This window comes from Pan troglodytes, chromosome 9 (assembly GCF_028858775.2).
Source record: "Pan troglodytes isolate AG18354 chromosome 9, NHGRI_mPanTro3-v2.0_pri, whole genome shotgun sequence".
Taxonomy (NCBI): Eukaryota; Metazoa; Chordata; class Mammalia; order Primates; family Hominidae; genus Pan; species Pan troglodytes.
This window is the reverse complement of record NC_072407.2, coordinates 73,458,327-73,474,625: the sequence shown is the minus strand read 5'-3', so window position 1 is coordinate 73,474,625 and position 16,299 is coordinate 73,458,327. Positions and strand designations below refer to the sequence as shown.

The window sequence follows — 16,299 nt, the reverse complement described above, 5'->3', positions numbered from 1 at the left end:
ACCTAGGCTGGAGTGCAGTGGCACGATCACAGCTCACTGCAGCCTCCATCTCCTTGGCTCAGGTGATTCTCCCTCCTCAGCCTCCCAAGTAGCTGGAACCACAGGTGTGCACCACCACGTTTGGCTAATTGTTGTATTTTTTGTAGAGATGGGGTTTTGCCATGCTGCCCAGGCTAGTCTCCAACTCCTGGGGTCAGGTGATCCTCTCTAAAGTGCTGGGATGGCAGGCGTGAGCCATTGCAGCCGGCCTCTGATTTATCATTGTTGACAGTGACTCACTGGCCGGCTCTCTCCTCTCGTCAGATGATCCCCTGCGCAAGGGAGGCCATGGCCAAGCTGCTCTGTCATGGCTCCCAAACTGGCTTTGGAAAAGGGGGCCTATCCTTTTTCATTGATTGTATTGTCCTTTCTTGATTCTATTAATAATTAATTAGAAAAAGAAAAGGAAAGCAGGGTGGGTTGGAAGCCATGACGCCATCTGGATACCCCGGCTACTTAGAAACGACAGTGATTGTCACCATACTCATAGAGGGGTGTCCAGCTGCTAATTTTAGTTTATGTAATGCCAGCAAATAGAGCCTAGCCAAAAGGAGTGCACGCCAGACTCTAAACACACTCAGCAATTAGTGTAGCCATTGTGGAAGGCAGTGCAGAGATTCCTCCAAAGATTAAAAATAGAACTACCCTGCGATCCAGCCACCCCACTACCGGGTATAACTGACAGGAAATGAACTCATCTGCCGACGAGACATCTGCACGCCCGCGTTCACCACAGCGCCATTCCCAACAGCACAGCTGTGGAATCAGCCTGAGCGCGCACCGATGGATGAGTGGATAGAGAAAGTGCGGTGCACACACAGTGGAGAACTATGCAGCCTTAGGAAAGAAGGAAATTCTGCCATTTGCAACAATACGGATGAACCTACATGAACATCTTAAAGGGAAATAAGCCAGGCAGAGAAAGACAAATACCGCATGGTCTGATTCGTCTGTGGAATCTTGAAAAGGTGATCTTGTGGAAGCAGAGAGTGCGATGGTGGCTACCAGGGGCTGGTGGGTGGGGAGACTGTTGGTCAAAGGCCACAAAAGAAGTAAGTTCAACAGATCCAGTGCATGACATGGTGACTGTAGTTAATATAGGAAAATTACTAAGAGAGTAGATTTTAAGTGCTCTTACCACACACAAATAATAGGCGTGTGGGGTAAGGCACGCACATGTGAAATAGCTTGACTTAGCCATTCCACTGTGACACACATATCGAAATGTCATGTTGGACACCATCAATATATAGAACTTTTATTTGTCAACACGAAAAAAGTAAATTTAAAAAACGCTTTAAACATACTTGTCCCTTTGCAGAAAGGAGGACAGTAAAAAAGTCACTGTGTATATAAGAAAGTTTTTCAATCCTTCATGGAAATAACCTCACATTTCTTCTACAGACATGAAACATGGAGAGAGAAACATTTCTGCTGGATTTACCTGATTTTCTATGCACCGAAACTGCCAAGGCCAGCTTGTGTTGTACAGAAATGGTCGCAGATCAAACCTGTTGTCCTCAGGGCTGTAGTTCTCGGCGTGGTACGCGGGTGTGAGCGTGGTCATCTTGTGTCTGTTCATGGAGTACTTGGAGAAAAACCGCTTCACTTTGTCAGCGACCTGGTGGGCGTGCAACACACGAGCTTCATGTTACCAAAACTGGAGAGACTCCAGGCCGGAATTCCCATGCTGGATCACACAAGCAAATGACTAATGGGTTACTCCCCGCACAGGACCTTCCACGATGGCAGGTGTGGGGGATGCCCATGCTCAGGCCGGGGACGCTGGCCGAGCTATGAAACCGGGGTCCCCCTGCCTCTGATGCTATGAAACCGGGGTCCCCCACCTCTGATGCTATGAAACTGGGGTCCCCGCCTCTGATGCTATGAAACCGGGGTCCCCCTGCCTTTGATGCTGTGAAACTGGGGTCTCCCTGCCTCTGATGCTGTGGCATGCTGCCTTGGGAGATCTAAGACAAATCCTGCGAAGATTTATTTCACAAGGCTTCCAGGAGGTTCCATGGGACTACAATGCTTGTGGGCTTCAGCCCCAGCAAGACTCACAACAGGCAGAAAAGCAATACTATTCTGACCCTGAAGTTTACATTCTATCCTCAAAAAAAGGGAGGGCTTGTTTCATGTCGTGTTTACCTGGCTGTGGGTGAGCCTCACTCAGATTAACTTGGGGCCAGCAGAAGATCAGAGTGGGTAAAAATAACTGAAAAGTGTTACTGTGTGAGATACAGTTTTATTACGTTAGGGTCACACTGTTATCTACTTGTTCCTACAGGTTAAACCGGCCTCTGCAAAGGGGACATTACCTAACTGGCCTCCCTCTGTGATGCGTCTCACGGGCTTTACCTGTCTCGGGGTGCAGATGTGTCTCCACATGCCGAGGAGTTTGCAGAACATGCTGTAGGGCCCCATCTTGGCCACCTTCCTGAGTTTCCCATAGACTGAGAGCTCCGCATATGTCATCCCCATATCTTCCTGTGCACAACAAAAATCCGTTTCACGATGACAGCAAGTCACAGCGGGGGGAGAGCCTAAAGCTTCTTTTGGAGATGGGAACCAGAGACCAAGGAGGCGATACTTTCCCAGAGAGGCAGGAGCAGAGGTGGGCTTTACTCCCCATCGCTAGTCAGCCAGTAAGGAGGTAGCATTTGGAAAACAGCAACGAAGAACCAGGCATTTGGTTTGGAGGACCGTAACAGGTGAACGGTGGCTCACCAAGGAGCGCTCATGTCTGAAGGCCCAGTTCCTGGGGATGTGACTTTATTTGGAAAAAGAGTGTAGGCTGGGCATAGTGGCTCACACTTGTAATCCCAGCACTTTGGGAGGCCGAGGTGGGAGGACTGCTTGAGCCCAGGGGTTTAAGGCCAGCCTGGGCAACATGGCAAGACCTTGTCTCCACAAAAAATAACAAACTAGCTGGGTGTGGTGGGGTGTGCACCTGCAGTCCCAGCTACTTGTGGGTGCTCAGGTGGGAGGATCACCTGAACCTGGGACAACAAGGCTGCAGTGAGCCGAGATTGCAGCTCTGCACTCCAGCCTGGGTGACAAAGCCAGACCCTGTCTCTAAAAAAAAGAAGAAGAAGAAAAGAGAAAAGGATAAAACGTCTTTGCAGATGTAATTAAGTAAAGAATCTGAAGGTGAGATGACTCTGAATGTGGGGTGGGCCCTGCATCCAATGACATCCCTTACGAGGGCCAGGAGGACACGTGGAGAAAGGGAGGAAGCCGCGGGAAGAAGGAAGCAAAGGATGGAGTGATGCAGCCACAAGCCAAGGAACACCTGGAGTCCCCAGAAGACGCAAGAGGCAAGAAAGGATCCCCTAGAGCAGGGGTCACCAACCCCCAGGCCATGGATAGGTACTGGTCCCTGGCCTGTCAGGATCTGGATCCCAGAGCAGGAGGTGAGGGGAGGGGCGAGTGAGCATCACCGCCTGAACTCCGCCTCCCGTCAGATCCTCGGTGGCACAGATTCTCATAGGAGCGCGAGCCCTGTTGTGAACTGCGCAAGCGAGGGATCTAGGTTGCATGTTCCTTATGAGAATCTACCACCTGATGATCTGAGGTGGAACAGATTCAACCCAAAGCCATCTCCAACCCTCTGTTTGTGGAAAACATTGTCTTCCATGAAACCAGTCCCTGGTGCCAAGAAGACTGGGGACCACTGCCCTAGAGCCTTCGGAGGGACCAGGACTCTGCCAACACCTTGATTTCAGACCCTGGCCTCTGGAACTGTGAGGGAAGCAATTCCTGTTGTTTTACGCCACTGGGTCATTAGTGACAGTAGCTCCACAAATCATCCATGGAAGGTGTGGCTCATGGAGCAGATGCAGCCTGTCTGCTGTCCTCCTGAGCCCGTGCCCTGAAGTGTGGGGGACTCAGAGAAGAAGAGGGCCGAGGGCTCACTGAAATCTGGGCCATGTTGGAGGCCACAGGGTGCCGCTGGTATCACTATCACAGCGCCAGGCAACAAATGCTTCAAGCCAGGCTCAGAGGAGCCGATTTTACCCCGAGGCTCATACAACCCAGGCCCTTTCCATTGTTCAAGACCTGCTCCCATTCCCTCTTATTCCTACCACACCCCAGGGCCATCATCAGACAGTATGGCCAGAGCCACCGCTGGGCCTTCTTGTCCGTCCCTCCAGGGGACGCTAAGTGTTTTCACTGCAGTGGCCACGTCTGTGTTGCTCACCACAGGGTCCCCAGCACCTGATGGGTTGCGCACAAGTGGCTGCTTGGCTGGTTTCTTTCCCATGAAGTGAGCATTTTCCAGTGTAACATTTAATTCCTTCAATTCAACAATAATAGCTGGAGACTTCAATACCCCACTTTCAATAATGGACAGAACAACTAAGATGAAAAATCAACAAGGAAACAGAAGATACGAACAACTCTGTCAACCAGGGAGGCCTGGCACACGCCTGCAGGGCACTGCACCCAGCGGCGGCGGAACCCACCTTCCTCCCAAGGGCACACGGGACGCTTCCCAGGTCAGACCATCTGCTGAGCCACGAGAGAAGCCTCAGACAACTTTAAATGTTGAAGTCATACAAAGTTGCTTTCTCACCACATTGGAATAAAAGTACAAATTCAGTAACAGAAATTTTGGAAATTCATGGATACGTGGAAATTAAAGAGCGTACTCCTAAATAATCAATGGATCAAGGAGGAAGTCACCAAGGGAATCAGAAAATACTTTGATAAATGAAATGAAGACACAACAGACCAAAACATGTGGGAGGCACTGAATGCAGTGCTAGGAGGGAAATTTGTAGCTATAAACACCTACCTTAAAAAAGAAAAAAGATCTCAAATCAATAACCTAACTTTCCACCTTGAGATACTAGAAAAAGAAGAGCAAATGAAACCCAAAGCCAGCACGAGGAAGGAAATGACAGAGATCAGAGGGAAATTAATGAAAGACAATAGAGAAAATCAACAAAACAAAAAGTTATGCTTGGAAAGATTAAAAAAAAAAAATTGACAAACCTTTAGCTAAAATGACCAAGAAAAAAGAGTGAAGACTCAACTAAAATCAGTAATGAAAGACAGACACCTTACAGACCTTATAGAAATCAATGGATTGGCCAGACGCGGTGGCTCACGCCTGTAGTCCCAGCACTTTGGGAGGCCGAGGTGGGTGGATCACCTGAGGTCGGGAGTTCGACACCAGCCTGACCAACATGGAAAAACCCCATCTCTACTAAAAATACAAAATTAGCCAGGCGTGGAGGTGCATGTCTGTAAATCCCAGCTACTCGGGAGGCTGAGGCAGGAGAATTGCTTGCTTGAACCCGGGAGGCGGAGGTTTCAGTGAGCCAAGATTGCACCACTGCACTCCAGGCAGCCTTGGCAACAAGAGCAAAACTCCATCTCAGAAACAAAACAAAACAAAACAAAATAAATTTTTGGATCATCAAGAAAGACAGGCGCGCATCACTGAATGACAGGGATACGTTCTGAGAAACACATAGCCAGGCCACTGCATCGTGTGAACATCCTCAAGGCACTTACACACATCCAGATGGTCTAGCCTCCTATGCACCTGTGCTCCATGGTACAGCCTGAGCTCCTAGGCTACACACGCGCACAGCATGTTGCTGTACTGAATACTCTGGGCCAGTCTAACACAATGCTAAGTATTTATGTATCTAAGTGTAGAAAAGGGACGATAAAAATACAGTAGAAAGGGTAAAAGATGGGACACCTGCATAGGGCACTTCCCAGGACTGGAGCTTGCAGGACTGGAAGCCGCTCTGGGTGAGTCAGGGAGTGAGGGGTGGGTGAATGGGAAGGCCTGGGATGCTACTGTGCTACTGTGGGCTTTCCAAGCACTGTAAACTTAGGCTACAGTCAATTAATACAAATATATTTTTCTTCCTTCAATAATAAATTAACCTTAGCTTATTGTAACTTTTATACCTTATAAACTTTTCTTGTTTTTGTTTGTTTTGTTGTTTGTATTTTTTTGGTAGAGACGGGGTTTCACCATGTTGGCCAGGCTGGTCTTGGAACTCCTGACCTCAGTGATTTGCCCACCTCAGCCTCCCAAAGTGCTGGGATTACAGGCATGAACCACCATGCTCAGCCTTACCTTATAAACTTTTTAATTAAAAAAAAATTGTTTGACTCATGTAATAACAGCTTAAAACACAAATACATTGTCAGCTGCCACACACAAGAATTAACTCAACTGGCTCACAGACCTAAACATAAGGACTAAAACTATAAAACTCTTGGAAGAAATTATAGGAGCAAATCCTTGTGACCTAAGGAAGTTGGAGGGTCACGGATCTAATTATAAAAATATTTTTTCTTATTCTATAAGCTTTTCTCTATTAAAAAAATGATTTTTTTTATTTTGCTTTTTAACATTTTTTGTTAAAAAACTAGAACACAAACACATCCATCAGCCTGGGCCTGCCCTGGGTTAGGATCATCAGGCCTGGCAGAAATTCTCTCCAGCTGCGATGGCATGTCCTTGTAAATCGGAATCTTAAGGAGGTTACTAAAAAGCTCTGAGCACTAATACATGAGCTCAACAAGGTGCAGGGTATATGGTCAATATGCAAAAATCAACTGTGTTTCTCTATAAACTAGCAATGAACAATCTACACATGAAATTAATAAAACAATTCCACTCACCAGAGTATCAAAAACAATAAAATATTTTGAAATACATTTGGCAAAAGAAGTGCAACCTTAAATTCTGAGAACTAGAAAAAACACTGTTGAAAGACATTAGAGGCCGGGCTCAGTGGCTCACTCCTGTAATCCCAGCACTTTGGGAGGCCAAGGCGGGCGGGTTACTTGAGGCCAGGAGTTCGAGGCCTCATGTTCTGGCCAACATGGTGGAACCCCATCTCTACTACAAATACAAAAAACTTAGCGAGGCATGGTGATGCACACCCATAATCCCAGCTACTCCGGAGGCTGAGGTAGGAGAATCGCTTGAGCCAGGGAGGTGGAGGTTGCAGTGAGCTGAGATTGTGCCACTGCAACTCCAGCCTGGGCAACAGAGTGAGACATTGTCTAAAAAAAAAAAAAAAAAAAAAAAATTAGAGACAACTTAAATAAGTAAGACATTCCATGTCCCATGTTCATGGATCAGAAGAGTTCTTATGATTAAGATGGCGAAACTCCCCGAACTCCAAACTGATCTACAGTGTCATGCAGTCCCTGTCAAAATGCAAAAGCTTTTTTTTCTCCAGAGATTGACAAGCTGATCTCAAAATTCATATGGATGTTCAAGAGGCTCAGAGTACCCAAAATCCTTCCTACAGAGTTATAATAATCAGGACAGTGTGGGACCAGCATAAGGAAAAACAGAAAAGATCTATGGAACAGAATTGAGTGTCCAGAAATAAATCCTACATTTACAACAAGGGTGCCAAGATACATCACTGGGGGAAAGGATCATCCTTTCAGCAAATGGTGCTGGGACCACTGGATATTCCCATGCAAAGGAATGAAACTGAAGCCCTTCCTCATACCACACACAAAAGTAACTCAACTAGATCACAGACCTAAATGTAAGGACGAAAACTAGAAAACGCTTGGAAGAAACTATAGCAGCAAGTCCTGGTGACCTAAGAGGCTGGAGTGTCATGGATTTTATCATAAAAAGCCCACAGCCACTTCCCCCAGCATCCACTAAGCTACCAACCACAGCCTGGGCCTCATCACGAAGGGCCAGCATGCAGTGGAGGAGTCGAGGGTGATTCTCCTCCTACATCGCTCTAAAACACGAGCAGAGATGCCCCTCCTGCCTGCAAGGAACTTGCGTTCCTCCGCCCGCCATCTGCTCTCCCTCCCCTCCCACCATGTCATCCTCTTTCTGGGGCGCCAACCATGAGGAAGTGAATTGAAGTGTCAAAGGCCAGGGATGTGACTGACACTGAGCCCTGGGCACCCAGGCCAGGGACCCAGTGACAGCGATGCAGCACAGTTCCTGGGGTCAGGAGGGAGGTAGGAAGAGCCAGCACCACCACACAGGAGGTGGGGAGGAGGGCAGGAAGCATCGTGGCAAAGCCACCGCCATTACCTCGTCAGTCTGGGACACCTGTCCATCAGCCAAGGGCTCCAGCTCTGCAGTGGCCGGCGCCAACAGGATGCTGCGGCCAAAACACACAGAGGTCGGTCAGTGCAGCTGCGAGGGTGGTGTGAGCTCTGGGAGAGAATCCCCAGACTAAGTTTCCCGAGTACGCTGGTCCCGGCCACTCCGTTCACCGTGGGTAGGACGTCACCAAGGCTTGCGGTGCTGGGCTTTCCAGCGGGGGTGAGCATCCTGGGCTGAGGAGTGTGGGCACGGGTGTGGCCTCACGACCCCAGGAGGAGAGGCAGAGATGGAGGCACAGTGAAGGGCCAGTCCACTGGGCACCGGGCACACCTGGGTCGAGGGGACTCTGCTGTAGGGAATGTCAATGGCCTGTGCACTGCGCCACATTGAGGAGCACCCCTGGCCTCTACCTGCTAACACCCAGCACACCCCGTGTGGCGAAGCTGACTAAGCATGTCTGCAGACGTTGCCTGATGTCCCCTGGGGGGCACAGTCACTCCAGTGAGGATAAGCAAAGAAGAAAACACATTCCCGTGGCAGGGAACCTCGGCAAAGGCCGAAGAAAGGTCCAGACACTGATCCATCTGCAGTCACTGCTAAAGCACAGGTGCTCTGCTCAGATGTGGCGAGCCTCGGCCTGCCAAGCATCGGCATGGGGATGGCAGGGAAGGGAGGCAGGGCAGGCGGGGGAGGCAGGAGGCCACAGCTCCGTGATCTGGCCGGAGCCGGGGGGCTGTGGAGGCACCACAGGAAGAAAGGGAGGCTTGGTTGCAGGCCTCAAGTGCCAGCTCAGGGGCAGGACCATTCAGCAGGCAACAGGAGCTACGAAGGAGCCTGAGTGTGGGCCAGGGTGGCCGGGGCCGTGCTGGGAGAGGAGCCCCGTGGCTGCGGAGCCACAGCCCGTGAGCACACTCACCTCTGCAGGGCAGGAAGCTGGAAGCGCTGGATGCAGAACTGGACGAAGACCCTGAGGTCCGTCTTGCTGATCCCGCCTATGGGGTTGATGTCCGCACTGGAGCAGTCGTACTTGGTCAGGTAGCCCAGGAGACTGCAGGGAGAGGGAGAAAGAGCGCGGGTTCCCAAGGGGCCGCAGACTCCATCAACCCTGGCCAGCCAGGGAGTTGCTTCTTCCAGGGGCCCTGAAGCCAGAAGTGTGGCATATTCAAGCATCCCGGAGAAGTCCCAGAGCAACCCGCAAAGGTGGCAGAGGCTGCAGAGGACCCAGGAGGGCCTTTGAGTGCACCAGAGGAAACGCCGGGGATGGCAGGCAGATTTCGGGGGTCACCAGCACGGAGCTGGGAGCAGTCGTCTGAACAGAGCTGAGGGACAGAGGTCTTGGGGTGTTGGAAGTGAGCAGGGACTGGACACACGTGGACACTCTGCTGCCCGGGTGGCCGCAGGCCCCTCCCCTGCCTGTCAACTCTGAGGCCTGTGGTCGGCAGAAGAATCCATCCCTCACTAAGGTGCCCACGTCCTAATCCCCAGAACCTGTGACTCTGTCACCTCTCAGGGCCAAAGGGACTTTGCAGATGGACTCAGCTGGGGACTTGAGATGTGGGAGTGATGCTGGATTGCAGGGTGGGCCTGAAATGCAATCACAGGGGTCCTTAAAAGAAGGGGGTGAAAGTGAGAGTCGAGGGAGCCCTGACTGCAGGGGAAAGGCAGAGACGCGAGGCCGCTGGTGGTGAAGACGGAGGAGGCGTCGTGAGCCAAAGAAGGCGGGACTCCAGAGGCTGGAAATGGCGGGAAACAGATTGTCTCCAGGGCCTCCAGAAGGAACCCACTGTGTCCACACCTTCACTTGAGCCAGGGGACCCATACTGGACCTGTGTCCTACATAACTGAGGGACCATAAATGTGTGTTGTTGAAGGCACAAACTTTGTGATCCTGGGTTACAGCCGTCCTTCTCCACCCCACCCCGCTGCCAACGCTGGTGCAGGCCTCCAGGTTCTCCACGGGACTCCCGGCTGACCACCCATCTCCTCCATGCCAGGCCAGGCCAAGCCTTTCCACAGTCTGAATCCCCTCAATGGTGCCCTTGACCTTGCAAGGCCTTCCAGGCTGGCCCCTGCCTATCCCACCAGATGCATTTCTTGACACTCCCAAACTCACACCTCCGTGCCTTCTCACCCTTCCTGACCCTCACTGTGGTGCAATGTCGGGGGTGTAAGACCCCCAGGGTCCCAACAGAGGGACAGGTGAGACCCTGTGCTGCCTTCAGTGAGGGCTACCCCAGTCACCCCATCGCTCCCTGTCCTGTCCCATCCAAGGCTCCTTCAGCAGGAGCTGGGATATGGGCCAGACGGGCCAGGGGAGATGACAGTCTCCATCTTAGCACTTTTTCTCTTCCATCCCCAGTAACTGCCAAGGACTGGGGAAATCCGCCGGGGCTGACTCAGAGAGCACAGTCTGGGGAAATCCCGCAGTGCAGAGCTCAGCTCAACCTGCAGACCCGTGGGGCCAGGATGCTGCCTCATCTTGGTGGAAGGAAACTCCAGCCGGGAAGTGGGGACCATGGGGATGGGGAGGCACGGTTATAGGGGGAAAATTGAGGCAGACTTTTTCTGGTGAAATCAAGACTGAACTGGCGGACTGGTGAGACTTTGAAGCCAGCAACAGGTGTGGCCATAAATTTCAATACAGGACCACCGAGTTCCAGCAGCTGTCCCCTCCTCTTGCACTCTGCATGGACCTTTCCCCCAGGCTGGTCACTTCCATCAGCTGAAATCATGTTGTTAGAAGCCTAACTTCAACACAGCCTCTCAGCTCTGCATTCCCATGCTGACCCCAACTTAACCCCGCAGGGCTGGCTTCACTCTCCCCTCCCCTCCTGCTCTCTCTGGAACCTTCTCCTGGGCCTGCCTCTGAACCCACCCCTCCTGCTGCTGTGGGCGCGCTGGCCAGGCCCCCAGCAAAGCCACCCTCCTGCCTGGTCACCTGCTCTCATCTCCTCACCAGCAACATCCCCACTGTCCCGCACCAGCAAGTCCACTCCCTCTCTACTGGTCTTTTCTTGACAGTATCTTAAGGCAAGAAAACAAATGGAGACCAGTCTGGGCAACAGAGTGGAAACAAAAAAAATTAGGCGTGGTGGTGCATGCCTACAGTCCCATCTACTTGGGAGGCTAAGGTGGGAGGATTGTTTGAGCCCAGGAGGTCAAGGCTGCAGTGAGCCGTGACGGTGCCACTGCACTCCAGCCTGGGTGACAGAGCAAGACCCTGTCTCTAATAATAAAGCAAACTCCTTTTCCTGTTCCCAGTGATCTCTGCAGCGCCTATCCTGTGCCTCCCCTCCCCTTCAAAGTGAAATTTCTGGAAACAGCTGTCTCTGACGTCTCACACCTCCCTCTGCCCGACACGCCGCACACTTTCCAAAACAGCTCTGCAGGTCTTCCAGTCCCCACTCAAGACCAGGCCTTTCAGGGAGACAATGATGGGCTCTCAGTCCTGGGGGAGTCATGACTCAGGGCTTCATGGGCTCTTCTCCACCCACCCTCGCCTCCCGCAGGCCTTCATGAAACCCACTTCTCAGTAGGGTCCTCCCTGGGCAAGCTGCTTACAAACTCCCAGCTCTCCCTTCCCCTCCTTGAGCTCTCTCGGCGGACGTTTCCTACAATACGCATGTTATCTGCTGGGCTATCACTGTCTCCTCCCACTTGCAGAGAACAGGAATTGTTTCTGACTCATTCACACCACCGGGAAGAAAGCCTGAGGGAGGACAGGTGTCCAACAGGCCCCTGATGAGGAGACAGGGATGCGACTGAACTAGAATCAGAAGCAATTCAACAACAGAATTACAGGGAAATTTAAAAAAATCAACACTACACATTTGAGATTCTTGCCAGAACACAGAGGAAGAGAAGGACTGGCTGTGACCCGTGAGAAGAAGGCGGCAGAGGGAGATGCAGCATGGGAAACAGAGAGAAGGGCTTCAGTACTACATCATGAGGGGAGTGTCTGCAGCCACAGAGCCTTCTGTCCCACAGTGAGAAAGGGGCAGCTGAGGGATTACGTTTACGTTTGCTTATTTTCTTTTCTTTTCTTTTTTTTTTTTTTTTTGAGACGGAGTCTTGCTCTGTCGCCCAGGCTGGAGTGCAGTGGCGCGAACTCGGCTCACTGCCAGCTCCGCCTCCTGGGTTCATGCCATTCTCCTGCCTCAGCCTCCCAAGTAGCTGGGACTACAGGCACCTGCCACCACGCCTGGCTAATTTTTTGTATTTTTAGTAGAGACAGGGTTTCACCATGTTAGCCAGGATGGTCTCGATCTGACCTTGTGATCTGCCTGCCTCGGCCTCCCAAAGTGCTGGGATTACAGACGTGAGCCACTGTGCCCAGCCCGTTTGTTTATTTTCTAAATGGCATCTAGAGACCTTCCAGCTCCCAGAACCCAATCCCACCCTGGAAAAAAATACTTGTTTCTTTGTTAACATTTTAAATACTAGAAAATGATGGACAAGAGTTGTGAGGGGGAACTCTTACAACACAATTTTATAACAGATCAAATTCTTCCTCATCTACAAAAGCAATGCAGAGCCAAAGCAAACATCAATCTCCTCAACTACACCAGAGCTGAGAATATACACCAGCCGTCACACCCCTCCTGAAAAATCAGTCCCTTACAAAGGCACCAGAGGCACCAGAAAAGCAATGGTCAAAATATGCATGAGGAGGATGAGAATTTTTATACAGTATCAGGTGTTAATTTCAAATTTCTGTAATTAGAAAAATAAAATAGGACTTAAAAGTAAAAAATCAGTTTTAAAAGAGAACACATCTGCAGACAGGCAAGGATGCAGAGTGATTAAGACACTCACACTCTTTGGGAGGCCAAGGTGGGCGGATCACGAGGTCAGGAGATGGAGACCATCCTGGCTAACACGGTGAAACACCATCTCTACTAAAAATACAAAAAAATTAGCCAGGCGTGGTGATGGGCGCCTGTAGTCCCAGCTACTCGGGAGGCTGAGGCAGGAGAATGGCGTGAACCCGGGAGGCGGAGCTTGCAGTGAGCCGAGATCGCGCCACTGCACTCCAGCCTGGGTGACAAAGCGAGACTCCATCTCAAAAAAAAAAAAAAAAAAAAAAAAAAAAAAAGACACGCCATAGAAAAAAGGGAGGGATAGATGGATGGAAGGGAGGAAATGTGGACAGATGGGTCGATGGATGGACAAAGGGAGAGACAGGTGGATGGATGGGTTGGGTGGAAGATGAAATGGTGAATGAATTCATGGATAGATGAGTGGATAGATGGACAGATGGGTGGATGGACAGACACATTGGTGGATAAATGGATAGGTGGGTGGGTGGATGAATGCATGGATGGACAGGTGGGTGGAGGGATGTGTGGGTAGATGGATGGATGGATGAATGCATAGACAGATGGGTGAATGAATGGATAGATGAGTGGGTGAGTGGGTGGGTGGATGGACAGACAGATGGGTGGGTGGGTGGATGGATGGATGAATGGATGGACAGACAGATGGGTGGATGAACGGACAGGTGAGTGGATATATGGATGGGTGGATACATAGATGGATAGATGAATGGACAGATGGATGGATGGGTGGATAGATGGATGACCCAACTGATGGATGGATAGATGGATGCATAGACAAACAAATGAATAAATCACAAATAGTTTTTGAAATCCCTCAGCTCCTAAGGAGCAACTAAGAACAGCACAGACGAGCTGAGAGGGATAGAGGCTCACCTAAGGGAAGTGGGGAAACCAAGGCTGGAAAAGAATTTCTAGCAGCCTCCACTGCTGGACTTGAGGGGCAGCTTGAATTTTATCCAGAAAACAACAGGGAGGCTCTGAGTTTTGTTGAACAAGGAAGCAATATGAGAAGGGGAGTATTTTCAGTCCACATAAAAAATGAACTCTGGTTTGGAGGTAAAAACTAGCTGCAAAGGAATGACTTAAGACACAGTGGAACAGCCTAGAAGAAAGAGGGGAGCCTGACCATGGCAGAGGGCGGTGGGAAGATGAATTTGAGGCACAGTAGAGATGAAGAACCACAAGGCTGATGAAAGTGGTGAGCGCCCAGAGCCACCTGCAGGAACGTGATGCTCATCCGCTCTGCCACTCGGGTTGGGTGAAATTCTAGAGGAATGATGTCGTTCCAGGCACCAAACCCGCCATGAAAGGCACAGGATGATAGAATCTCACAGCGTGTCACCTTCAGAGACCTGAGAGGTTCAGGGGCCCACCACCACGTGCCACTGGGCCACACTCACCTCTCATCCACGTTGGCGGATCCCAGCACGAGGAGCCCACCGTGGACGCCCCGAGACCAGAGGCTCAACTGAGCAAACAGATAGGCGAGGACCATCCGTATTCGAGCCTGGAAAACACAACAGAGGAAATAACGGGTTCCCTTGCAAAGGAACACGGGGGAGACGCACACCCACAAACTCTTGAAAACAAGAAAATTAAAATAGCTTAGGAGCTCTCTAGCGTTCTGGGAACATCAGAGTCTCAGAGTCCCACAGTGTCCCGAGGCCTTCCTCTCGGGGTGGTCCCACCTCCACAGGGCTCACACAAGCTCAGTGGTGCCTTGCCTTCAAAGATGGGAGCACCCAGAGCCCAGGAGGGCAGAGGGAGCACTGGTGGCAGGACTGAGCCGTGGGGTCCCTGGGAGAAAGCTTGGCAACTGCATTTCCATCCCTTTACCACTGGCAGGAGGGGAGAGGCCACCCAGGCACAGCAGAAAGGGGACAGAGAGAGACAGGACAGATCCCAGCAGCTGGAGCCCCCGGCCTCTCTTTTCCTCCGCCCATCACAGAGCAGTCAGTCAAGTGCAGTAGCTCAGGAGGCAGACAGCGTCTGGGCTGTTCCTTGAGGATTAAAGAGACACACACTCACACACAGTCATGTGCACTCTCACACTCATGCACACCCACCCACCCACATGCTCACAGGCATGCTCGTGCACTCATGCAGACGCACTCATGCACACAACTGTGCACTCACGTTTGTGCACACTCACACATCCACACACTCACACTTGCTTTTGCACAAGCACTCACAAGCACACCCACACTTGTGCATACATTCACACACTTGTACTCTCATACACTCATGTAACCTCTCACGCTCAGGCTCACACTCAGGCTCAGACACACCCTCTTGCTCTTGCACTCAGGCTCATGCACACACTCGAGCACGCACATCCTTACACCCCCGCTCTTGCTCTTACACATCACATGCTCATGCACCAACACACACACAGACCCCCTCCTTGTTAACAAGGCTGCATGACCGACGTCTTCAGTGAGGCATACAGGCTGTGACCCCAGCACTGGCTGTCCCTAGGTAACCGGTGCCATGAGCTTCATGGAGACGATGGCCCAGGTGGGGGCACCTGCACATCCTGTAGTGATTGTCCCAGTGCTCCCTGCACCCCCACCCCCAGGGGACGCCGGCCCAGGCGGGGGCACCTGCACATTTTGCAGCGCCAGGTTTTCCCTGCTGCTTCCTCCATGAGCTGCAAACAGAGGGCTCTTCCCCGTCACCAGGCTGAAGATGCCCATGACGGCCTTCACGGCTGGATCGATGTTGAGACTGATGTGGTGGCTGGAAGGAGAAGGGTAGGCGTTGAAGGCAGCATGTGCACGTGTGTGCATGTGTGTGCGCATGAGCAGTGAAGCCCTGATGACCTAAAACTGACCATTGTAACCCATTTAAAGCGTATGATTTGTGGTGTTTAGCAATCCACAGTGCTGCGCAGCCATCACCACCATCTAGCTCAGAACTTCCCATCACCAGAGAAGGAAACCCCATCCCACTGGCAGTCTGTCCCCACTCCCTCCTCCTCCAGCTCTGACAGCTGTGACAGTGACAGATGCAGAGAGTGACAGACACCCTCTCTCTCTATGCCGTGGCCTGTTCTGGACATTGTGTGGAAATGGAATGGAAATGGAATCAAACACCATGTGGCCTGGTGTGGCTGGCTCCACTCCCTTCATCCGCACCACGTCTTCAAGGTTTCTCCTCACTGTGTCATGTGATCGTGCTCCACTCCTCTTCGTGGGTGACTAATATTCCACCGTGTGAATGGACCACAGTTTCTTCCTCCGTTCATCTGAGATGGACCTTGGGTTGTCCCTGCCTCTTGGCTTCTGTGAATGGTGCTGCTATGGACTTTCCTGAACAAGTATCTGTTCGGGTCCCTGTTTCTGATTCCTC

The 16,299-nt window shown here is 51.3% G+C and overlaps 1 protein-coding gene across 27 annotated transcripts in view; it reads right to left on the bottom strand.

The window, feature by feature from the left end:
• NADSYN1 (NAD synthetase 1) overlaps positions 1–16,299 on the bottom strand; it is a 95,560-nt gene that overhangs the window by 48,321 nt on the left and 30,940 nt on the right. For 18 of the 27 annotated variants that reach the window (XR_010147603.1, XR_010147595.1, XR_010147602.1 and 15 more), the window contains exons 15-20: positions 15,552–15,687; positions 14,349–14,455; positions 9,027–9,158; positions 8,096–8,165; positions 2,401–2,529; positions 1,484–1,660 (exon numbers count right to left, since the gene is read on the bottom strand). Coding sequence is in view for 7 of the 27 variants with exons in the window: in XM_016921482.4 (XP_016776971.1) it covers positions 1,484–1,660; positions 2,401–2,529; positions 8,096–8,165; positions 9,027–9,158; positions 14,349–14,455; positions 15,552–15,687 (751 nt within the window). In the remaining 20 variants the exon portion in view is untranslated. Of the gene's footprint in view, positions 1–972; positions 1,067–1,483; positions 1,661–2,400; positions 2,530–8,095; positions 8,166–9,026; positions 9,159–14,348; positions 14,456–15,551; positions 15,688–16,299 lie in introns of all 27 variants that reach the window. The other 9 variants (XR_010147594.1, XR_010147593.1, XR_010147592.1 and 6 more) reach the window with 1 other exon arrangement.